Source organism: Schistocerca piceifrons, chromosome 2 (assembly GCF_021461385.2).
Source record: "Schistocerca piceifrons isolate TAMUIC-IGC-003096 chromosome 2, iqSchPice1.1, whole genome shotgun sequence".
Classification (NCBI taxonomy): domain Eukaryota; kingdom Metazoa; phylum Arthropoda; class Insecta; order Orthoptera; family Acrididae; genus Schistocerca; species Schistocerca piceifrons.
Window position 1 is genome coordinate 744,073,730 of NC_060139.1, and position 20,976 is coordinate 744,094,705.

At 38.0% G+C, this 20,976-nt stretch overlaps 1 protein-coding gene across 5 annotated transcripts in view; it reads right to left on the reverse strand.

Annotated features, from left to right (window-relative positions):
- The window catches only part of LOC124777434 (enhancer of mRNA-decapping protein 4), a 162,380-nt gene that overhangs the window by 101,233 nt on the left and 40,171 nt on the right, over positions 1–20,976 (reverse strand). For all 5 annotated transcript variants that reach the window (XM_047252839.1, XM_047252834.1, XM_047252835.1 and 2 more), the window contains exon 5: positions 4,956–5,115. In XM_047252839.1, the coding sequence (XP_047108795.1) occupies positions 4,956–5,115 (160 nt within the window). The remainder of the gene's footprint in view (positions 1–4,955; positions 5,116–20,976) is intronic.

Genomic DNA, 20,976 nt, shown 5'->3' on the forward strand with positions numbered 1-20,976 from the left:
GTTGTGCCACAAACTTCTCTTCTCCCCAATCCTATTCAATACTTCCTCATTAGTTATGTGATCTACCCATCTAATCTTCAGCATTCTTCTGTAGCACCACATTTCGAAAGCTTCTATTCTCTTCTTGTCCAAACTATTTATCGTCCATCATGAATGAAGACGGAGAAATTCCAGATTCTGCTTCAGAATATCATCCACCCAAAAATGAGTGTAATGAAGAAAATGAGAAACAGCAATCAGGTGGAAGAATGTGACAGAGAGAGAAGACAAAACTGAAAAAGAATGGAGGTGAAGCATACACTACCAGGAAAGGTAAAACAGCTCCTGTTACACTATTTTGTGCTGATGACTGCCACTGTAGACTGCAATGTCTTTCAAAAATAACTGAAGAAGGAATGAAAGGAATTTTTGGTAGTTTTTGGAAATGGGATATTTTAACTCTCAAAATGTCTACCTGCATGAATCTCTCAAATCAGAATCTCCTGCAGCAAGAAGACTATGAACAGGGTCTGACCTCAAAAGACTTGTATTAACAAATTTTTTTTATTTGTTGTTGTTGTTGTGGTCTTCAGTCCTGAGACTGGTTTGATGCAGCTCTCCATGCTACTCTATCCTGTGCAAGCTTTTTCATCTCCCAGTACCTACTGCAACCTACATCCTTCTGAATCTGCTTAGAGTATTCATCTCTTGGTCTCCCTCTACGATTTTTACCCTCCACGCTGCCCTCCAATACTAAATTGGTGATCCCTTGATGCCTCAGAACATGTCCTACCAACAGATCCCTTCTTCTGGTCAAGTTGTGCCACAAACTTCTCTTCTCCCCAATCCTATTCAATACTTCCTCATTAGTTATGTGATCTACCCATCTAATCTTCAGCATTCTTCTGTAGCACCACATTTCGAAAGCTTCTATTCTCTTCTTGTCCAAACTATTTATCGTCCATCATGAATGAAGACGGAGAAATTCCAGATTCTGCTTCAGAATATCATCCACCCAAAAATGAGTGTAATGAAGAAAATGAGAAACAGCAATCAGGTGGAAGAATGTGACAGAGAGAGAAGACAAAACTGAAAAAGAATGGAGGTGAAGCATACACTACCAGGAAAGGTAAAACAGCTCCTGTTACACTATTTTGTGCTGATGACTGCCACTGTAGACTGCAATGTCTTTCAAAAATAACTGAAGAAGGAATGAAAGGAATTTTTGGTAGTTTTTGGAAATGGGATCTTTTAACTCTCAAAATGTCTACCTGCATGAATCTCTCAAATCAGAATCTCCTGCAGCAAGAAGTCTCAAAATTATTCAATTCCAGTCTGTAAAAAGTCTTTCCGGAGAACTTTCCAAATTTCCAATGGTGTGAAGACTCAATGTAAAAAAAAGTAAAGAAAGGAGAGGAGCCCAATGGTGATTTAAGAAGCCACCATAAAACTTTCTATGAAGCTCCAGAAGGTGTAGTGAGTTATATTCATTCCACCAATGAAAGTTTTCCATGTCACGAGACATCATTTTTTATCAGAAAATCTTAATAGATGTTACTTGAGTCCTGAATTGAACATCATAGTTATGTACAATTTATATAAAGAAAAAGGTGTTCAAGATAACATTAAACCAGTGTCAGAGTCTAAAAGATTTTCAATCATGATTTGATTCTAAGTTTGCATCCAGCAAGAAGAGTTATATACAATTTGTAATATTTATGAAACGGACATCTGTTGCTGAAGTGAAAACAAAAAATAATGCAACATGAATTACATTTAACAAGAGACAAGTCCGCACAAAATTCGAGGATAGTGCGTAAGTAATAATTCCGAAGAAGTTTATGCTTTTACACTTCTAAAATTAACATTCTCAGTAGCATATTATAAAGACAACTCATACAGTCATAATCTTGGCCGCCACAGCCTCAGAACTAACTCTGCTTTCAAACTTATATGGCACAAAACTATAGGCAAAATCAAACAGTGGAAGAAAATTCAGGATGGAATAATGACAATATTATTTCCACTATATGGTGAGTAGTAATATTGGACGAAACTATAGTTTTGAGAGGATCACAGGAAATTTCATAACACATGGTAAAACACACAAAACAAGTGGCTAGTACAAAAAAAAACATATAATAATGTACAGTGATGCTTGCTCTGGACAAAATAGAAATTTTAAAATGGCACTTTCCTGTTCGAATCTTGTGACTGATACTTCAAGTGGATGCTGATTTTGGCTCTGTAGAGCTCCAGGCAAAATAAAAAAAAATCTACAATGGTAGGAAATCATTGCTCAATCATGAAGAAAGAAGCCATTTGCAGTAGCACCGATGAAGCAAGAACAACTTGTATTTGCAGTAGCTTTGGAGAAGGCAGTAGTTAACGGCAAAATTTATGAAATGAAGTGTCCAGTATCTTTGTCACAAATTCAGTGATTGCAGTATAGAAGATCTGAACCTATGAAGATACAGCACATTTCTGAAGAATGCCGATATAGAGTTTCTCACCTTGAACATACAGAAAGGAGAGAGGGGATGTCCAAGTCCTGTTCAACAGTAAAACAGGAACCACTAAATACTGAAACACAACCAGTCAGTAATTTGAACAAAAAAGGACATGTTAGAATTGTTACCATACATCCCTCCTATTCACCAGGTGCATTTCAATTCTTTGAAGAAACTTTTGAGAAAAAGGATGGCAGATGTATTTCTGTGTTAATTCAAACTGAAATTCACGAAATTTCTACACAATTATGATGATAATATTAATGTTACTACACTTAATCAAGCTCAAGTATTGTTAATTCAAAGTGAATTTGTTAATTAAAGGTGAAATTTATGGGATATTATAATATCTATGGTCATAACATTAATATCACTACACTTAATTTATAGTCCTGTATTAATATTATCCCTTATTGGACTCAATATCCCTACAAGTGCTTCTATTTTGCTTTCCTGTTTTTTCCGTACAAAGTTTCACACAACACTAAAATAAATACTCAATTATGCCACAAACCACTTCAATTGACGGGGACCACAAAGACCATTATGAGGCCCACCTCTATACAATGCCTGAACAATGTCTCAGGCACAGTAAATACCATTGCCTCCTCCCCCCCCCCCCCCCTATTTCTTTATTTCTTGCTTTCTTTCTTTCTAGAAGAGGCTAACAACATCATGAGCCAAACAATTGTGTGCCACCTTTATTCCCCCTTTTTGTGATAAAACGAACAAAAACTTAATCAAACAAATGTCATGTCAACTCACAATGTTCACACAGAATTTAGAACATTTGTGTTGATGATAACTGTGACTTATCATAACTGTTTTGGTTATGAATAGGGTCTGGATTTTAATGAAGTAATAATCCCTTAAATATGTATGCATTTATGCAACAAAAAATCTACATAAAACTGTTTACATAAAATGATATAAAAAATTGAATGGAATGATTTGTACCGATTGCCAATTGGCTATAGTCAGTTTGTGGAACTGACAAAAAAATGAGGAAACTGGAGATGTTTGTCATCTGAAACTGCTCTATTGAAGTAGCTATGGCGTAGACCATACATTTTTGCTGAGAGACCCAATTACAATATTTCAAATAAATATCCCCCACAGTCTTGTCTCTTGTCAATTGACACAAATATAAAATTACTTTGAATCTGAAACCTCATTTTTTATGGTTGGGTCACAACATTGCTGCATAAAATTTTTACATATGGTGGATTTGTCTGTCATTTTACACACTGTATAGTTCTCAAACACATTTCCCAGAACAGGATTAGTTAATTTCCACAGCAGGATATCTGCCAACAAAAAGGCCTCACACAAATTAAAAGAAAATTGTGGAAAAGTAGTGTTAGAACATTCACTTAACAACATCTGAACGGGAGCAGTTTTTTCACTAACCCCCCCCCCCCCCCCCCCCGCCCCCCCCCCCCCCCCACACACACACACACACACTCTCTCTCTCCCTCCAATATTGTATTCTGCCATCTGTTGCTACCTTCAAACTCTCGCTCGTACAGTTGGAATCTAGACTGATAACTTATTTTCACTTTTGGCATCATACTTAGTTGTGAAGTACTTAAAACACACCACCAAGCCACTACCAGTAGTCACCGCTCCCTACAAACATGAACTGATTTTCTTTACACAGAACCTGGAGTCAACTGAAGGCAGGTAACGAGTCATTCGTCACTTTAGTGTTGTTTTAATTTAAATGTGTGAATATTATGAAATGAATCATTTTTTTAAAAACCATATGCAAATTAAATAACAAAGTAGAACTGTTGCTTGGTGTTACATTGTAAGCAGCTCCAAAAGACAGTTCGACTAATCCTTTAGTAGCCATGTTAGTGCAACTCAGCAGCAAGACCAGAGCAGTTCCCAAACCAATGCCACATACTACATGAGCAAGTGCGAAGGGTAACTCCTAGCCGCGAATCAGGAAGAAAGGAAAATCAGAAATAAGTACATAAAAATAAGCTTTGACAACAACTGAACAAGTTAACATACAATTTAAAATGTCCATTTTTTTAAAAGAATAAGTATTTTAATTAAAAAAATGCAGCACAATTAAACATTTTCGAAAATACCAAGCTTCTTCAGAAAACAGGCAAAATACGCATTTATAAGCACTATAAAACCATGCCTAAAACATAAGAAAAGAAGTAAATCAAACATATTATCCGAAGAGAATATTTTTCAAATGATAGAAAAAAATATGCATTTGCATGAAAATCTAGACCCTAGTAATGAACCAAATGGGTGTAGTCCACAATATCAAAGTAAATTAAATAGCTGCAACATGAGACAAATTGAACAAAAACAGTTTATATTAATCCAGACAGAAGAACTGGGTTGAAAATATGTCTGAAAAGCAATAATAGTAGCAACAGCCCTTTAATTTACACACACACACACACACACACACACACACACACACACACACAAACTACCAACCTTTGAGTCATGGGTAAGCACCAATAATTTTGCAACATCATCATAGGATGTCTCAGAACTATCAGAGTCTTCTTCAGGTACATAAGGGCACCATACAACTCTGTGGTTGGTTGCTGGTACAGAGTCATTTCCATTCTCTACATGGAGTAGTAATGTGCAGCTGTCCAGGAAGGAAAAAAGGCATCATTATTACACATCATATATATCTGAACAAATAATTAAACATGGTGTGGATGAAGAAGATCCCTACTGAACATAATACCCGGTTTTAGATTCTGTCTGCAGTATTGCAGCTGCAATACTATGTATTTATTCATAACATTTCATTTTATCTGCGAGGAAATCAACAGTTGTGCACTTTAACGCATATATTTAATGTTTCATGAAAACAGGCATTCGTTAAATATACTAGTTCAGTATTCTTCAAACAAAGACAATTAATATACTTTTCAAATTACTGGACTTCATAGGGAATAGACCATGCACAGCCTCGTCATTGTAATCAGAAAATAATTTTTTATATCATCTATGATGAACAGCTTCAGGAGTTACGTGAATATATGGAACTGTAAACCACACAAAGGCTGACCATAAGATATTCGACATGCAGTAGTATCCAAAAATAATCCCGAAGCTTGAGATAAATATTTGAAATAATAATCACGATAATAATAAAAGTAACAAAACTGGAAAACATTTTCATCGAAACGGGTAACAGACAATTGTGTTAACCATACTATCAACAAGGCACTTTAAGAACTTTACTGGCAGTCAATTTCCATTCTTGAGAACAAAGTGCACTGACACCCAGAAAAATCTTTTGCCATTACTTATAGGCTGCAATGCATATACCTAGTGCATCCCTGGATTGCTCATCAGCAATCCTTATGGTGGATAATACATTCATCTTCACAAAATCATTTACTAGAATGGACTGTTGCAGACACACATCATCCATGAAGTAAAGAGGAAAGACTGTCAAAGACAATATCTTTAGAATTGATGCACAAGCTTACATTGAGGAAATCTGGGAAAGAGGTTGGCTATGCCCTTACCAAGAAACCATCTTGGCATTTGTCCCAATCTGAATCCTGTGCCTGGATCAGCTGTCACTATCACTCCATATGAATATGTAACAAGAACTGAATAAGTTATGAAAATGTCACGAGTCCAATATTTCACAAATTCAAATTTCAGTATTTTTAAATTCTCCATCTGCAGACGCATTTATCTGTGTTGAGAACGTCATGAGTTTCTGCCTTTAAAGCCAAGAAAATTGTTGCCAAAATATTTAGTTGGTACGAAAATGTCACGAGTCCATGACTCTTAACGTTTTCATACTACATCTTCTCGTTAGTTTTATGTAATATTTTTTTTTAATCACTGGAAGTAGCCTACGGTTTATATCCCTACATTAACAACAATCAGATTTTGCCAGTACCGATTTCACGATCTATTGTTGACACCATATTGTAAGACAAATCTTGTGTGCCGGTTGTCTAATCTTTCATTAGTAGTGGCAATTTAATCAGAAAAGAGAGCATAGACATGAAGAAGGTAACAGCCATAACAAGAGGAAAGGCATACAGCATTATGATAAATACAAACACATCATAATAAAGAAGGCTATATTACAAGGGGAAGTGTACATTAACTACAATGGACATTCCTGCAACTGCAACGGGGAAAAATTGCAAATAAGTATGAATTTAAAAACAAAATGTTGAATACATGAATACTGCTAGGGGAGCAGTGGAAGAAAATTATGGATGTTCGGATATTGCAGTTGCACTTGATGGAAGCTGGCAGAAAAGAGGACATACTTCTCTGAATGGAGTAGTGACTGCCACAGGTGTAGACACTGGTACAGTGTTAGATGTGGAGATAATTTCTAAATATTACGAATGTTGTAAAGTCAATGAACATAAAGAACACAACGGTGTGGCTAATTTTAGAGGAACAAGTGGTGGTATGGAAGTTCATGGGGTACAACAAATATTTCATCACTCCGTAGAAACAAGAGGGATACAGTACACCAAATATTTGGGTGATGGTGACAGTAAGGCATACAACAATGTGGTGAACTCTAAGCCATATGGAGATGTCACAGTCATTATTAGCAAAATAGAATGTGTAGGCCATGTTCAAAAACGTTTGGGAACAAGGCTGAGAAAACTAACTATTGATATGAGAGGTAAAAAAATCAGAAGATGGAAAATTGTTGACCGGACAGGGTCGGTTAACTAAATCCGAAATAGAAAACTTGCAGGTATACTATGGGCAGGCAATTAGGAGAAATAAAGAAAATCTGGAGGCAATGAAGAGAGATGTTTGGACCATATTCTTCCACAAGTCCTCTACCAATGATAAGCCATGGTGCAAATACAATAGGGCTCAGGCAACTGGAGAATTTTATTCTCACCAGCATTCACTTCCTGCTGCTGTTATTACAGCAACTAAACTTATTTTCAGAGACTTGGCTCATCCTGACCTTCTAAGGAAATGTCTGCCTGGACAGACACAGAATCCAAGTGAATGTTTCAACAGTGTAATTTGGAACCGCCTTCCTAAAACTGTATTTGTAGGCATGGGTACAATGAAATAGGAGCTCATGATGCTGTTAATACATTCAATTGTGGTAATATTAGAAAGTGTTGGGTACTGAAAAAGCTGGGAATTAATCCTGGTGAAAATATGATCACTGGGCTGCAATACTGCGATAAAATGAGGACAGCCAATGTAGACAGGTCTACATCTAATATGGCCAAGAAAGCACGACAAATATCCAGGGAGGTGAAAAATAAGCTGGAAGACCTGCTAGAGGGCAAGCAAGGGCCATCATATGCAGCAGGACAGTTTTAATTAACTGTAAGTCACAAATTTCAAAAGTTTTTTCTTTAAAGTCAATTTCCTGCAAACTAAAATTTTAAGTACATATGCCCCATTATATCAGAAACTATCACAGGTAAATAAATGAAACTTTCAGAGACTGCATAACATAAAAAGCCACCTCTGGTACTACATTCATCAATATTCCCCCATTAGGAAGTTCACAAAAAAAATATTTTCTGCAGAAAAAAACTTAATATTTTTGTTAATAAATTCAAAAAAGTATTTCTTAAAAACTATAAAATGGATAAAGTAGATTTTAGTACAGTTGACTATTAGCATCATGTAATATACAGTAAAAATATTAAGGTCCTGCATCAAATAGTTTTTTCAGAAATGGGTCAAATACTTGCCTAAATTAACATGGGTTAGATAGGCAGGATGTGGTCATCTTAAGACTGGCAAACCTGATTTCTTTGTGTTCCGTGAAGGAACAGCCAAAAAGGGAGCTAATGAGATTTGTAGTTTCTTGCTTGCTTTCTTCGAAGAACATTACTTTGGTAAAAATGTTAAAGAGGTGCACATATTCTCTGATGGTTGCCCAGGACAAATACGTAACAATACAGTAGTCCAATTCCTAATGGCATTAGTAGGGGTTGATAAGTTTGGAAATTTTTTTTCGATACTTTCCTATCCAGGGACACTCTTTCCGACCTTGTGATAGGGTGTTTGAGGGTATAAGAAGAAAGTTATGACAAACTAATACAGTTTACACTGTGAAAGAATAGATTGAACTTATTCTTCATTCAGTCAATAAAAAGAACTCATTCATTGTCAGCTACCTTGAAGATGACAACATTGTTAAGAACTATAAGGACTGGTGGCCAGATCTTTTCAAACGCAATTCCCAGTGTTTAGAAACAATGAGAAAAGACAGTTCAATGAAAGTCAACTTCAGTGTTTCACAGTACAATATGTTTGAGTATGACAGCCACAACTCACGGATATTAGTAGCCTGATCATTCATTCATCGACTGACTCAAAACTCTTTCAGACTTTTAAAACCCCTATCAAATATCAGACTCACAAACGACCTTAGCACATGGAGCGAATGTACTACAAACAAAGTTAAGATAAACAATATAAAAAAAACAGGAACAGTACATCCTAGAGGAGCACAAAATTTGCATACTGATTTCTTCACTTGGCCTACAACAGCTGAAGAAGATGAAAATGTATGAAACCTACAGAACATGTTGCAACAATGTTTATCTGTAATATGATTATGTTAAAATACTATTTGTAATTTGTGTTTATTAATAAATTTTCCCTCCCCATGGACCTTGCCGTTGGTGGGGAGGCTTGCGTGCCTCAGCGATACAGATAGCCGTACCGTAGGTACAACCACAACGGAGGGGTATCTGTTGAGAGGCCAGACAAACGTGTGGTTCCTGAAGAGGGGCAGCAGCCTTTTCAGTAGTTGCAAGGGCAACAGTCTGGATGATTGACTGATCTGGCCTTGTAACAATAACCAAAACGGCCTTGCTGTGCTGGTACTGCAAACGGCTGAAAGCAAGGGGAAACTACGGCCGTAATTTTTCCCGAGGGCATGCAGCTTTACTGTATGATTAAATAATGATGGCGTCCTCTTGGGTAAAATATTCCGGAGGTAAAATAGTCCCCCATTCGGATCTCCGGGCGGGGACTACTCAAGAGGACGTCGTTATCAGGAGAAAGAAAACTGGCGTTCTACGGATCGGAGCGTGGAACGTCAGGTACCTTAATCGGGCAGGTAGGTTAGAAAATTTGAAAAGGGAAATGGATAGGTTAAAGTTAGATATAGTGGGAATTAGTGAAGTTCGGTGGCAGGAGGAACAAGACTTCTGGTCAGGTGACTACAGGGTTATAAACACAAAATCAAATAGGGGTAATGCAGGAGTAGGTTTAATAATGAATAGGAAAATAGGAATGCGGGTAAGCTACTACAAACAGCTTAGTGAACGCATTATTGTGGCCAAGATAGATACGAAGCCCACACCTACTACAATAGTACAAGTTTATATGCCAACTAGCTCTGCAGATGACGAAGAAATTGAAGAAATGTATGATGAAATAAAAGAAATTATTCAGATTGTGAAGGGAGACGAAAATTTAATAGTCATGGGTGACTGGAATTCGAGTGTAGGAAAAGGGAGAGAAGGAAATGCAGTAGGTGAATATGGATTGGGGCTAAGAAATGAAAGAGGAAGCCGCCTGGTAGAATTTTGCACAGAGCACAACTTAATCATAGCTAACACTTGGTTTAAGAATCATGATAGGAGGCTGTATACATGGAAGAACCCTGGAGATACTAAAAGGTTTCAGATAGATTATATAATGGTAAGACAGAGATTTAGGAACCAGGTTTTAAATTGTAAGACATTTCCAGGGGCAGATGTGGACTCTGACCACAATCTATTGGTTATGACCTGTAGATTAAAACTGAAGAAACTGCAAAAAGGTGGGAATTTAAGGAGATGGGACCTGGATAAACTAAAAGAACCAGAGGTTGTACAGAGATTCAGGGAGAGCATAAGGGAACAATTGACAGGAATGGGGGAAAGAAATACAGTAGAAGAAGAATGGGTAGCTTTGAGGGATGAAGTAGTGAAGGCAGCAGAGGATCAAGTAGGTAAAAAGACGAGGACTAGTAGAAATCCTTGGGTAACAGAAGAAATATTGAATTTAATTGATGAAAGGAGAAAATATAAAAATGCAGTAAATGAAGCAGGCAAAAAGGAATACAAACGTCTCAAAAATGAGATCGACAGGAAGTGCAAAATGGCTAAGCAGGGATGGCTAGAGGACAAATGTAAGGATGTAGAGGCTTATCTCACTAGGGGTAAGATAGATACTGCCTACAGGAAAATTAAAGAGACCTTTGGAGGAAGGAGAACCACTTGTAGGAATTTCAAGAGCTCAGATGGAAACCCAGTTCTAAGCAAAGAAGGGAAAGCAGAAAGGTGGAAGGAGTATATAGAGGGTCTAAACAAGGGCGATGTACTTGAGGACAATATTATGGAAATGGAAGAGGATGTAGATGAAGATGAAATGGGAGATACGATACTGCGTGAAGAGTTTGACAGAGCACTGAAGGACCTGAGTCGAAACAAGGCCCCCGGAGTAGACAACATTCCACTGGAACTACTGACGGCCTTGGGAGAGCCAGTCCTGACAAAACTCTACCATCTGGTCAGCAAGATGTATGAAACAGGCGAAATACCCTCAGACTTCAAGAAGAATATAATAATTCCAATCCCAAAGAAAGCAGGTGTTGACAGATGTGAAAATTACCGAACAATCAGTTTAATAAGCCACAGCTGCAAAATACTAACACGAATTCTTTACAGACGAATGGAAAAACTAGTAGAAGCCGACCTCGGGGAAGATCAGTTTGGATTCCGTAGAAATACTGGAACACGTGAGGCAATACTGACATTACGACTTATCTTAGAAGAAAGATTAAGGAAAGGCAAACCTACGTTTCTAGCATTTGTAGACTTAGAGAAAGCTTTTGACAATGTTGACTGGAATACTCTCTTTCAAATTCTAAAGGTGGCAGGGGTAAAATACAGGGAGCGAAAGGCTATTTACAATTTGTACAGAAACCAGATGGCAGTTATAAGAGTCGAGGGGCATGAAAGGGAAGCAGTGGTTGGGAAGGGAGTAAGACAGGGTTGTAGCCTGTCCCCGATGTTGTTCAATCTGTATATTGAGCAAGCAGTAAAGGAAACAAAAGAAAAATTCGGAGTAGGTATTAAAATCCATGGAGAAGAAATAAAAACTTTGAGGTTCGCCGATGACATTGTAATTCTGTCAGAGACAGCAAAGGACTTGGAAGAGCAGTTGAATGGAATGGATAGTGTCTTGAAAGGAGGATATAAGATGAACATCAACAAAAGGAAAACGAGGATAATGGAATGTAGTCGAATTAAGTCGGGTGATGTTGAGGGTATTAGATTAGGAAATGAGACACTTAAAGTAGTAAAGGAGTTTTGCTATTTGGGGAGCAAAATAACTGATGATGGTCGAAGTAGAGAGGATATAAAATGTAGACTGGCAATGGCAAGGAAAGCGTTTCTGAAGAAGAGAAATTTGTTAACATCGAGTATTGATTTAAGTGTCAGGAAGTCATTTTTGAAAGTATTTGTATGGAGTGTAGCCATGTATGGAAGTGAAACATGGACGGTAAATAGTTTGGACAAGAAGAGAATAGAAGCTTTCGAAATGTGGTGCTACAGAAGAATGCTGAAGATTAGATGGGTAGATCACATAACTAATGAGGAGGTACTGAATAGGATTGGGGAGAAGAAGAGTTTGTGGCACAACTTGACCAGAAGAAGGGATCGGTTGGTAGGACATGTTCTGAGGCATCAAGGGATCACCAATTTAGTATTGGAGGGCAGCGTGGAGGGTAAAAATCGTAGGGGGAGACCAAGAGATGAATACACTAAGCAGATTCAGAAGGATGTAGGTTGCAGTAGGTACTGGGAGATGAAGAAGCTTGCACAGGATAGAATAGCATGGAGAGCTGCATCAAACCAGTCTCAGGACTGAAGACCACAACAACAACAACAATAAATTTTCTCAAAATTCTATAGTTGTACTATTATTTCTTCTAATTAGGTTCAAAAAGGTCATGAGTCCAAGATAAAAAAAATTAATTTGAGGAATATGAAAATAAAAATTGATGATTTGAAGATGTAGATTTAATGGTTTCCAGGTACATCAGAGTATAAAAATCCAAGTACTTCATATCTTCTATAATTAAAGCATAAAATAGTTTTCTTTGAATATCTCAAAATCATGTTTTATGGACTTATGACCTTGTGATAATAACCGATTCAATTACTCTGCAACCTGAAAGGATAGTCATCCAGAGAGAGCACATTCCTCATGCCATTCATAGTTCAATCTCAATGTTGCTGCCTTCACAAAATCAGAGTGTCTAGACTAGCAAGAGCAGATCACACATCACTAAATTTAATTATCTGTATGTATTGCAAAATGAAAGTCCCCTGTGGCATTTTTCTATCTGAAGGTGAAGATTAGTCTCATTAGGGATTTTGATATTGTTTACACCAATAAACAGACTGATACACAAGGAAGGTTACATACATTATTTATAAATATTTTGTAAAAGTTGTTGAACTAGAATGATGATGATCAATTAAACTGTTCTTCTTGAGAACTTTCAAGGTGAGCGCACTGTAAATTGTTAAAGTTACACTGGAATCTGGAGTTAATATTCAGTTACCTAATATCATCCTCTGAATTTTAATCATAACTACACAGTGGCCCATAAACAAAATCACCACTCTGTTAAACAACTTAGATGGTGTAAAGTTAGGGCTGGCTGCTAGTATGTACTGATTACATGGTGCCTTTGCCATCTAACAGAGAGACAATCGCCCCTTGAATGAAGGCTGGTAACATTACACACTATTTAAATTGATAGAGAAAATATAACTTTTATCCATGCGTTGTGATGTCCTCACAACACATAGGTCCTTCTCATCTTGTGATCTGAATGGCCTTTGTACATCTTTCTAAATTTTCTGAACCCATAATTCTTTCCTCCCCGAGGGAGACACTAATGATCTGGAAGCTATGGTAAATGTTTTCATTTTTAAATCTGTAATGGACATGAAAATCACCACTTCAGTTGTAAGACTTATTTTTTAAATGTCACAGCCACTTTTGGGCTAAAAATGCCCATCATTAGATGCAATTACTGGAAAAAAAAGAGAAGTGTACTAACAATAACTTTTTCCATAAACTTCTATGCACAGAATAATGAAAACCAATGAGCTCTACCACATCTAAAATTCTAACAGCAGTCATGCTAGATACAATGAAAATGAGAAAGGAATAAGTCACAATACCATAGCGACAATAATAAAACCAAGAAACCATCCAGGTGAATGGGCATGATATACAATAAGAACAAGAACACTCCTTGGAGGCAGCCAGCACAAGCCACAGCAGAGCACGGAGTTGCGCACACAAAGGAGGGAGCTAAATTGGTAAACTTTAGTGTGACGATACTACAGCCACCTGTTAGGATGCGTGGAAGTAAATGACATGAGACCATCTAGCCCGACTGTTCACATTTAAATCGACAATATTAAATCCAGAAATGGAGAGAAAATAATATAAAATAATGTAAATGATGCGAAAGGCATGTAGAAAAGTATAATAAGACAAATTTAATGCACCAATGAACACATTAAAATGAGGAAATAAAACGGATAGGTGATAAAAACCACATATTAAAAAAGGTAGTAGTATTAGAGACCTGTGCAGAATAAAAACAAACTGAACCATGAAGTCTGTCACTAAATGGTATATGCCTATCACTTATCGCAAAAACTTCATTGGTCATATAGTTTTTAATCTGCACAGGTCTGTTTAAGATACTAGCTCTTTAATTAGTGGTTTTTATCACCTATATGTTTTGTTTCCTAATTTTAATGTGTTCATTAAACCATTAAATTTGTCTTATTACACTTTCCAACGTGCCTTGCAATTTGCATTACTTTATAATATTTTCTCTCCAATTCTTTATTTGACACTAATTTAAATGTGAACAGTTGTGCTAGTAGGTCGCATGTCACTTGTTTCCAGTCGTCCTAACACATGGCCATAACATCATCACACCAAAGTTTACCAACTTAGCTCTCTATGTGTGTGCACCATGCCATGCTCTGTGCTCCCTTGTAGTGATCACCACGGCTCAACCCAGTCTCATGGTACTTGGGGCCCCAGCACAGGACATAACTGTTCTGGTTCTTATCTTACAACATGCCCCTTCACCTTTTTGTTTTACCATTAGTTGTCGCCACAGTATTACGACTTATTCCTCTCTCACTTTGTACTGTATCTAGTGCAACCCCTGTTACATTTTTTCTATATGATAGTCCTCATTAGTTTTCATTATTTTATGCCTACAAGAATATATTTAAAAATATTTTTAGCACACTTCTCTTGTTTATTTTCAGGAATTGTAACTGGTGATAGGCATTTGTTAGCTCAAAAACAGTCATGAAATTTTAAAAAATAAAAGCCTTACGACTGATGTGGCGACTTTCATGTCTATTATGATGAACAGATGCAGATTTGTCCCAACAGCATTGTTTGTGGTTTAATGTGTACTGACAACATTGGAATTTCACTTCTTGAAGCCACTAGTGGTAAGCTTAAATTAGTAACTGTTTTATGGTGACCTCTCAAACTGAATCAATGGTTCTACTTTATTTGCAGTTTTTCTCCATCTTAAAAACATCGAGTTTTACAAGAGGGTAGTCAAACTACTAATTCTCACCTTTTGAACTGATATTGAAGTTCCATAATTGAGTTTACATTTTTTTGTAGGTAAATATCTGCAACCCTAGTATACACAGAAATCCCTCACCAAAATACTGCAGCACTCTGCTCGATGAACCAAACCAAACTGGTGTACGCCATTAATAAACTGGATTATTGCGTAGTAATTTGTTTTCGGCTCTTAAAGGGGAACAACAATGCAACAATCCATGCTCGGCTGGTGAAAGTTACAGCAACATTGCACCTCCACATGATACCTCCAGTGTGATCAAACAGTGACAAAGAACAAAGTGACAAGCAATCCCTCTGAAAAATAAGGAAACTGCATGAGAAATGGAGTCTCCAGCAATCTAAGAGTAATGTACCACAACTGAGGCAGTGGTGGAAGGCGCTGAAATCAGTCGTGGATTAGTTTACAACAAAGTGCCTGACATTTTGAACATCACGAAGTTCACTGGCCTTTGGGTTCCACAACTGCTCAAACCTATTCGAGAAACCCACCAAACCAAAATAGCAACAGAAATGTTACAGCTGTTTCAGGCTAATCCAGACGACTTCTTAGACCACCTAATCACCACCAACAAGTACTTTACGTATAATTATGACCATGACATAAAGGAGTAAAGCAGTGGAAACACTGATTCATATCCACTGAAAAAAAGCACAAACTCTACCATCATCAAGCAAGGAGATGATGAGCTTTTTGAAGCTGGCATGCTGTGGTGTTAATAAATGCCGCTCAAAAGTGCAAACCGTCGCAGCGGCATACTACCAAAATCTCCTGACAAGTCTAACAACCCTACCACAACAAAGGTCAGCATTTTATAATGATTGTGGTGTTGCTCACGCTGCTAAATACTGCATTATCGGGCAACAACAGTCATATTATGTGGCAGGTGTCATTAGAGCACAGTTAATAGTCATTTCATGTAATAATGAAGAAACTAGGCACTCATCTTTTTGTGTTTCCCATGCAGGTCTCGTCGTAAAATCATGGCTCAATCGTTGAAAATGATTCCAAGCTTGGATGCAAAGAGGCCTAGGTTTTATCTTGCTATATTCAAAAGTTTTGTAGATGCGCTACACAAACCATTCTTGAAGATTAAACTTTTGCTGGACAATGGTGATGTAAAAAAATAATCAGCACTCCGAAATTAATTTCTTCCTTTTAATTGCTTTTATTGCAACATCACGTAACACACAAACATCACTTCACAATACAAAACATACTTGATCACATCTCTCTTACAGTTACTGTTAAAGTTCACATTTTATAAGCAGACTACATTATGCGTCTTTCCAACATGACGTCCAACACTTGACCTTTTCAAGGTCCGACTTTCTAGGTCCGACTTTCTAACAACTCAACAACTAACTAACTATCACTTACGCGCCCAAAAATCAGAGTTACAAGTATGTCAAAGATCATAGTGACAAAAGAAAGAATACACATAAGAATAATATCATTGCAATACAAACATATCAATGTATCAAAAGTGAAATCAAATCTGAATGTTGTCTCAGAAATATGTTAAGTAGTTAACAGAAAAACAGTAGAATATTACTGGTATCGAGAGGTCCAGGTGTGGTACCATAATGGTTATGTAATTCAAGTTACTGGAGCTGCCAAGATGAAGTGTCACAGGAAGCTGTCCAAGAGGGTGTTTCTGTTCCACAGCAAATGCCCAGCTCATTATCCACGGGACAATCAAACATGTTGCTGCTTTGGGCCATCAAATTTGGCCTCTGCTGTATACTGAGGTTTCGCCCACTATGCCAGCAACAAACATTATATCCTTTACACAAGTAGTCAGCTTCCTAGCAGACGACACTTGAGGGTTACCGCACTACACATGGTCACCAGATGGCAACCTAAGTGCAGGCAGAGGCTGTTGGCTCCATGGACCTCTTTCTTACGCCTGGCACATGACAGGAAGCAAGACGAACAGAACCTTGGCACTGCGGGCTGTACTTACGCCAGTGCACGGTATTGGGAGGCCAGTTCCCTCTAAGGGAGATTCCTTGGGAAGGCACAAAATGCACTCTCATTTCATCTATCAGGAACTAACTCTGAACCAGCATTATGCCACCACTGCTTTCAGTGCCAGTTTCCACAACTCAGTATCTCTGACGAGGCTTTCCCAGCAGAGGACGTGGACACCACCGCTGTGATTGGACATCAGGCTCTGTAATATTTTCTCTTGCTAACTACGACATCATGTTGGACTTACACTTTCGCCATACCTTCTGAACACTGACTGCAGCTCTTCCTCGCAGGTCTTTAACCAAATGTATATTTCTTACTGAGTTTGGCAGTGAGACAGTCTTACTCAAAATCCTTGCACATTAAGTTCCTACAATCCGTGACAGTGTTGGTCGCAATAAAATTACTGTATTTTTAACTATACAAGAATTTCTTTTGGTTTCGTAAGGGTTTCACCGCAAACTTACATGAAATTATGTAGTTACCAGCCTTCAGCCATGTACGTTTTTGTCAAGGTAACAGTATTAACTTGTTGAAATCAGCTGTTCATTACATATTCAGCTTTAAAATAGTTAAAGTCAGAATGTTTTGTGTGTGTGGTAAATATTAGGACTTCATCTGACTGAAGTCTGTGTGTTTAACATTTTTTCTTGTTGGAGCAGAGTAAGTATAATAAACTTTTCAAGCATATTCTACCTCAGTACACTTTCCTTGTGCCACTTTTAATGGATAGATTAACTGATGACAATGTGTGTGTTCTTTGAGTTCATTTTCACGCGTGTGCTAGGACCTTGAAGATTTGCCCTCATTTTTCACAGGACTGGTTAGCAGTTCCGGTATGAGTAGTGAGTCTTTGAACCTTGGACCTCTGGTGCCCTGTTGCCACACAATGCCAGCCCTACTGAGCAAACTTACCAGCTACAGTGCCACCAGGAGCATTGGCTACAGAGGTGGAAATGAGCAGAGATGATCCAGCTGCTGGCATTTCACGGCTTCGAAGTGACATGGGAAACACGACCTGTCTTCATCTCAAGATTGGAGCAACACTTGGTAGTTACCAGTGAAGCACACCATCAGGCTTCTCTGATGGTCTTTGCTGATGCTCACACCTATCCAAATCTTCCAGTGAAGCATAAAATCACACTTTTGTGTTGGCCTTTGCTGGTGCTCACACTCTCCAATTCATCTTCATCTCAACCTAAGCATGGATGTTTGCACCTTACTGTATGTCCAGCTCAAACTTGCAGTATATTTTGCATACCTTCCTACCTTTAGTAATGTAGCTCAGGTTTGTTCTCTTACATCACCTTCAAGCAACACCCCTTTGGGCTTCAGGGCAACCCCGGACTCTGGAGCAAACTCCTGCCTCCACATCATCTCTGGCAACACTTGTCTGTACTCCAGTTCACTCATATCACCTTTCGTGACCCAAGCCTCCTTGCCAATCTTTCTATCATTCCAATCGCTCTTTGGGCAGTCAGAAGTTTCGATACTTTTTGCTTGTGTCTGCATGGAACTTAAGAGGGGTTTTAGCTACCAATGGGTGACCACACGCTGGGTCGTCAAGCAGTGCCACCATCTCTCCTCCCTATCAGGAAGGTGTGTGTGTGTGTGTGTGTGTGTGTGTGTGTGTGTGTGTGTGTAAATGGTGGGGGGGGGAGAAGTATGCAGTATCATGGGCTTATGCCTGAGGCCAGCAACACACATTATAACCAAGTTACATGGGCAACTGGCTTTCCAGCAGGCTACAGTTGAAGGTTACCATGCCACCCACAGTCACCAGACAGCAACCTAAGTGCCAACAGAGATCAGAGAGCGTGCCAGCAAGACCACAAGCCCCACAGACCTTTTTCCTATCCTTGCAACGTGACAGGAAACACGATCACCTGTAACCTGATGCCGAGGGGTGTACTTAGGCCAGTGCATGAGCCCTGGGAGGCCAGTTCACTCGAAGTGAGATTTCTGGGCCAGGCATCAAATGCACTCTCATTTTATCCATCATGAAACTCATTCTGAGCCAGCACTAAGCCATCACCACTTTCTGTTCCAGTCTCCGCAACACGGAACCTTCGACGAGGCCTTCCTGGCAGAAGATTGACACCAATACTATAACTGGCCTTCGGGCTCCGTAATATTTTTTTCTTGTTAAATACTGACATCATGTCTGACTTAGATGGGATCTTAACTATATGTACATTTCTTACTGACTTTGGCAGTGCGATATTCTTACTCAAATTCCTTGAAAGCAAAGTTCCAATGATACACGATATTGTGACAGTCTCTGCCGCAATACCATTATTTTCTTCAATTATACAAGAAGTCTTTTGGTTTCACAAGTGTTTCACCACAAACTTACATGAAGCTAGTTAACAGCCTTCAGCCTTATGTTCTTTTGGCAAGACAACACATTTAACTTGTTGAAGTCAGTTGTTTGTTAAATATTTAAGTCTGAAAACAGACAAGGTCAGAATATTTTTTTATGTTCGATAAATATTCAAGACTTAATCTTGCTGAAATCTGTGTGTTTCACATTTCCTATTGTTGGAGCTGAATGCGTAAGTTTAATAAACTTTAGAAGCATATTCCATCTGAGTGCGTTTTCCTAACGTTGCCTTTGGCAGATACATAGCCACATCCCTGATTCTCCTGAAATGACACTAACTTCTTCATCTTTCCTCACATAAAAAACATCATGTGACAGGCATTTCTGGAAGGCCAAAATGATTTTGGATGTGGAAATTTTCATGAGCTACCAAAATGCAGACTTCCACAACCAAGGTCTCTGTCAAGTCCCCCATCGTTGAGAACAATGTGTAGAGGTGGACTAACATAGTCAAGTTTCATGGTAATAGCTTGATTTTTTCAAACTCAGTATTAAAAGTTTATCAATACTTAATGTAATCACAACAGCAAATGGTCAAATCATGCAGTCATGTTTACAAGTGTGGTCAAAATAATGTCAAATAAAGAAACCTGACACATATGTTCCTTTAAACAAAAAGTACACTTTGTTTACATAAAAAAAAATTTCTTGTGTGATTATTACACTGTTACTATGAATCTGATCTGTACCCCAATCATCATCATCATCATCATCATCATCATCATCTGCTAAGCTCCCATGCCAATCTCACATGCTTCCAAATGTTTCCATCTTGTCCCATTTCCAGCCAGTTATTTATGACCAACCTTTTGCATACTGTTTTAATGTCATTTACCTATGTACTCTTTGGTCTCCCCCTAGCTACCTTGCCAAACGCCTTCTCCAAGAATATTCCTGCCACCATTTAATCCTTTTCCATCATCATCAAATGGTCTGACCATTGAAATCTCTGGAATTTATTATGCTCATTATTGTTGAGGTAGCATCTGGGTTTTGTGTTGTCTCTTCTCCTCCAGTTTTGCAATTCATTATCAGAGTAAGGATAGAAGACTTCCCTATAATGTTTGTTTTCAAGTACTTTTAATGTATGTGTTTCCATTTTAATTAAACTCCGTGTTTCTGCTCCACAAGTTACGACTGCTCTGACAATTATGTTATACAGCTTCTTTTATTGTTCCTTGCATGTAGTTTAGACCCCACATGTTTTTGCATGGAGTAGTAAGGCTCTATTATAGGGTGTATACAAAGACAAGGGAAAAAAATTCCAGATTTCCCAGTTAAAAAGACACTTTCCCAGGTAAAAACACATTTTTTTCAATGTTAAGTGACAATATACTATCCCTTGGGGCTGTAAAACTTATCAATCATTTGAATGATGAAGTTTTATATGTCAACACAGAACTTCCCAGCACTTTAGGAAACAAAATGCAGCAAAAACCAACACATTTTGGAAAGATCTT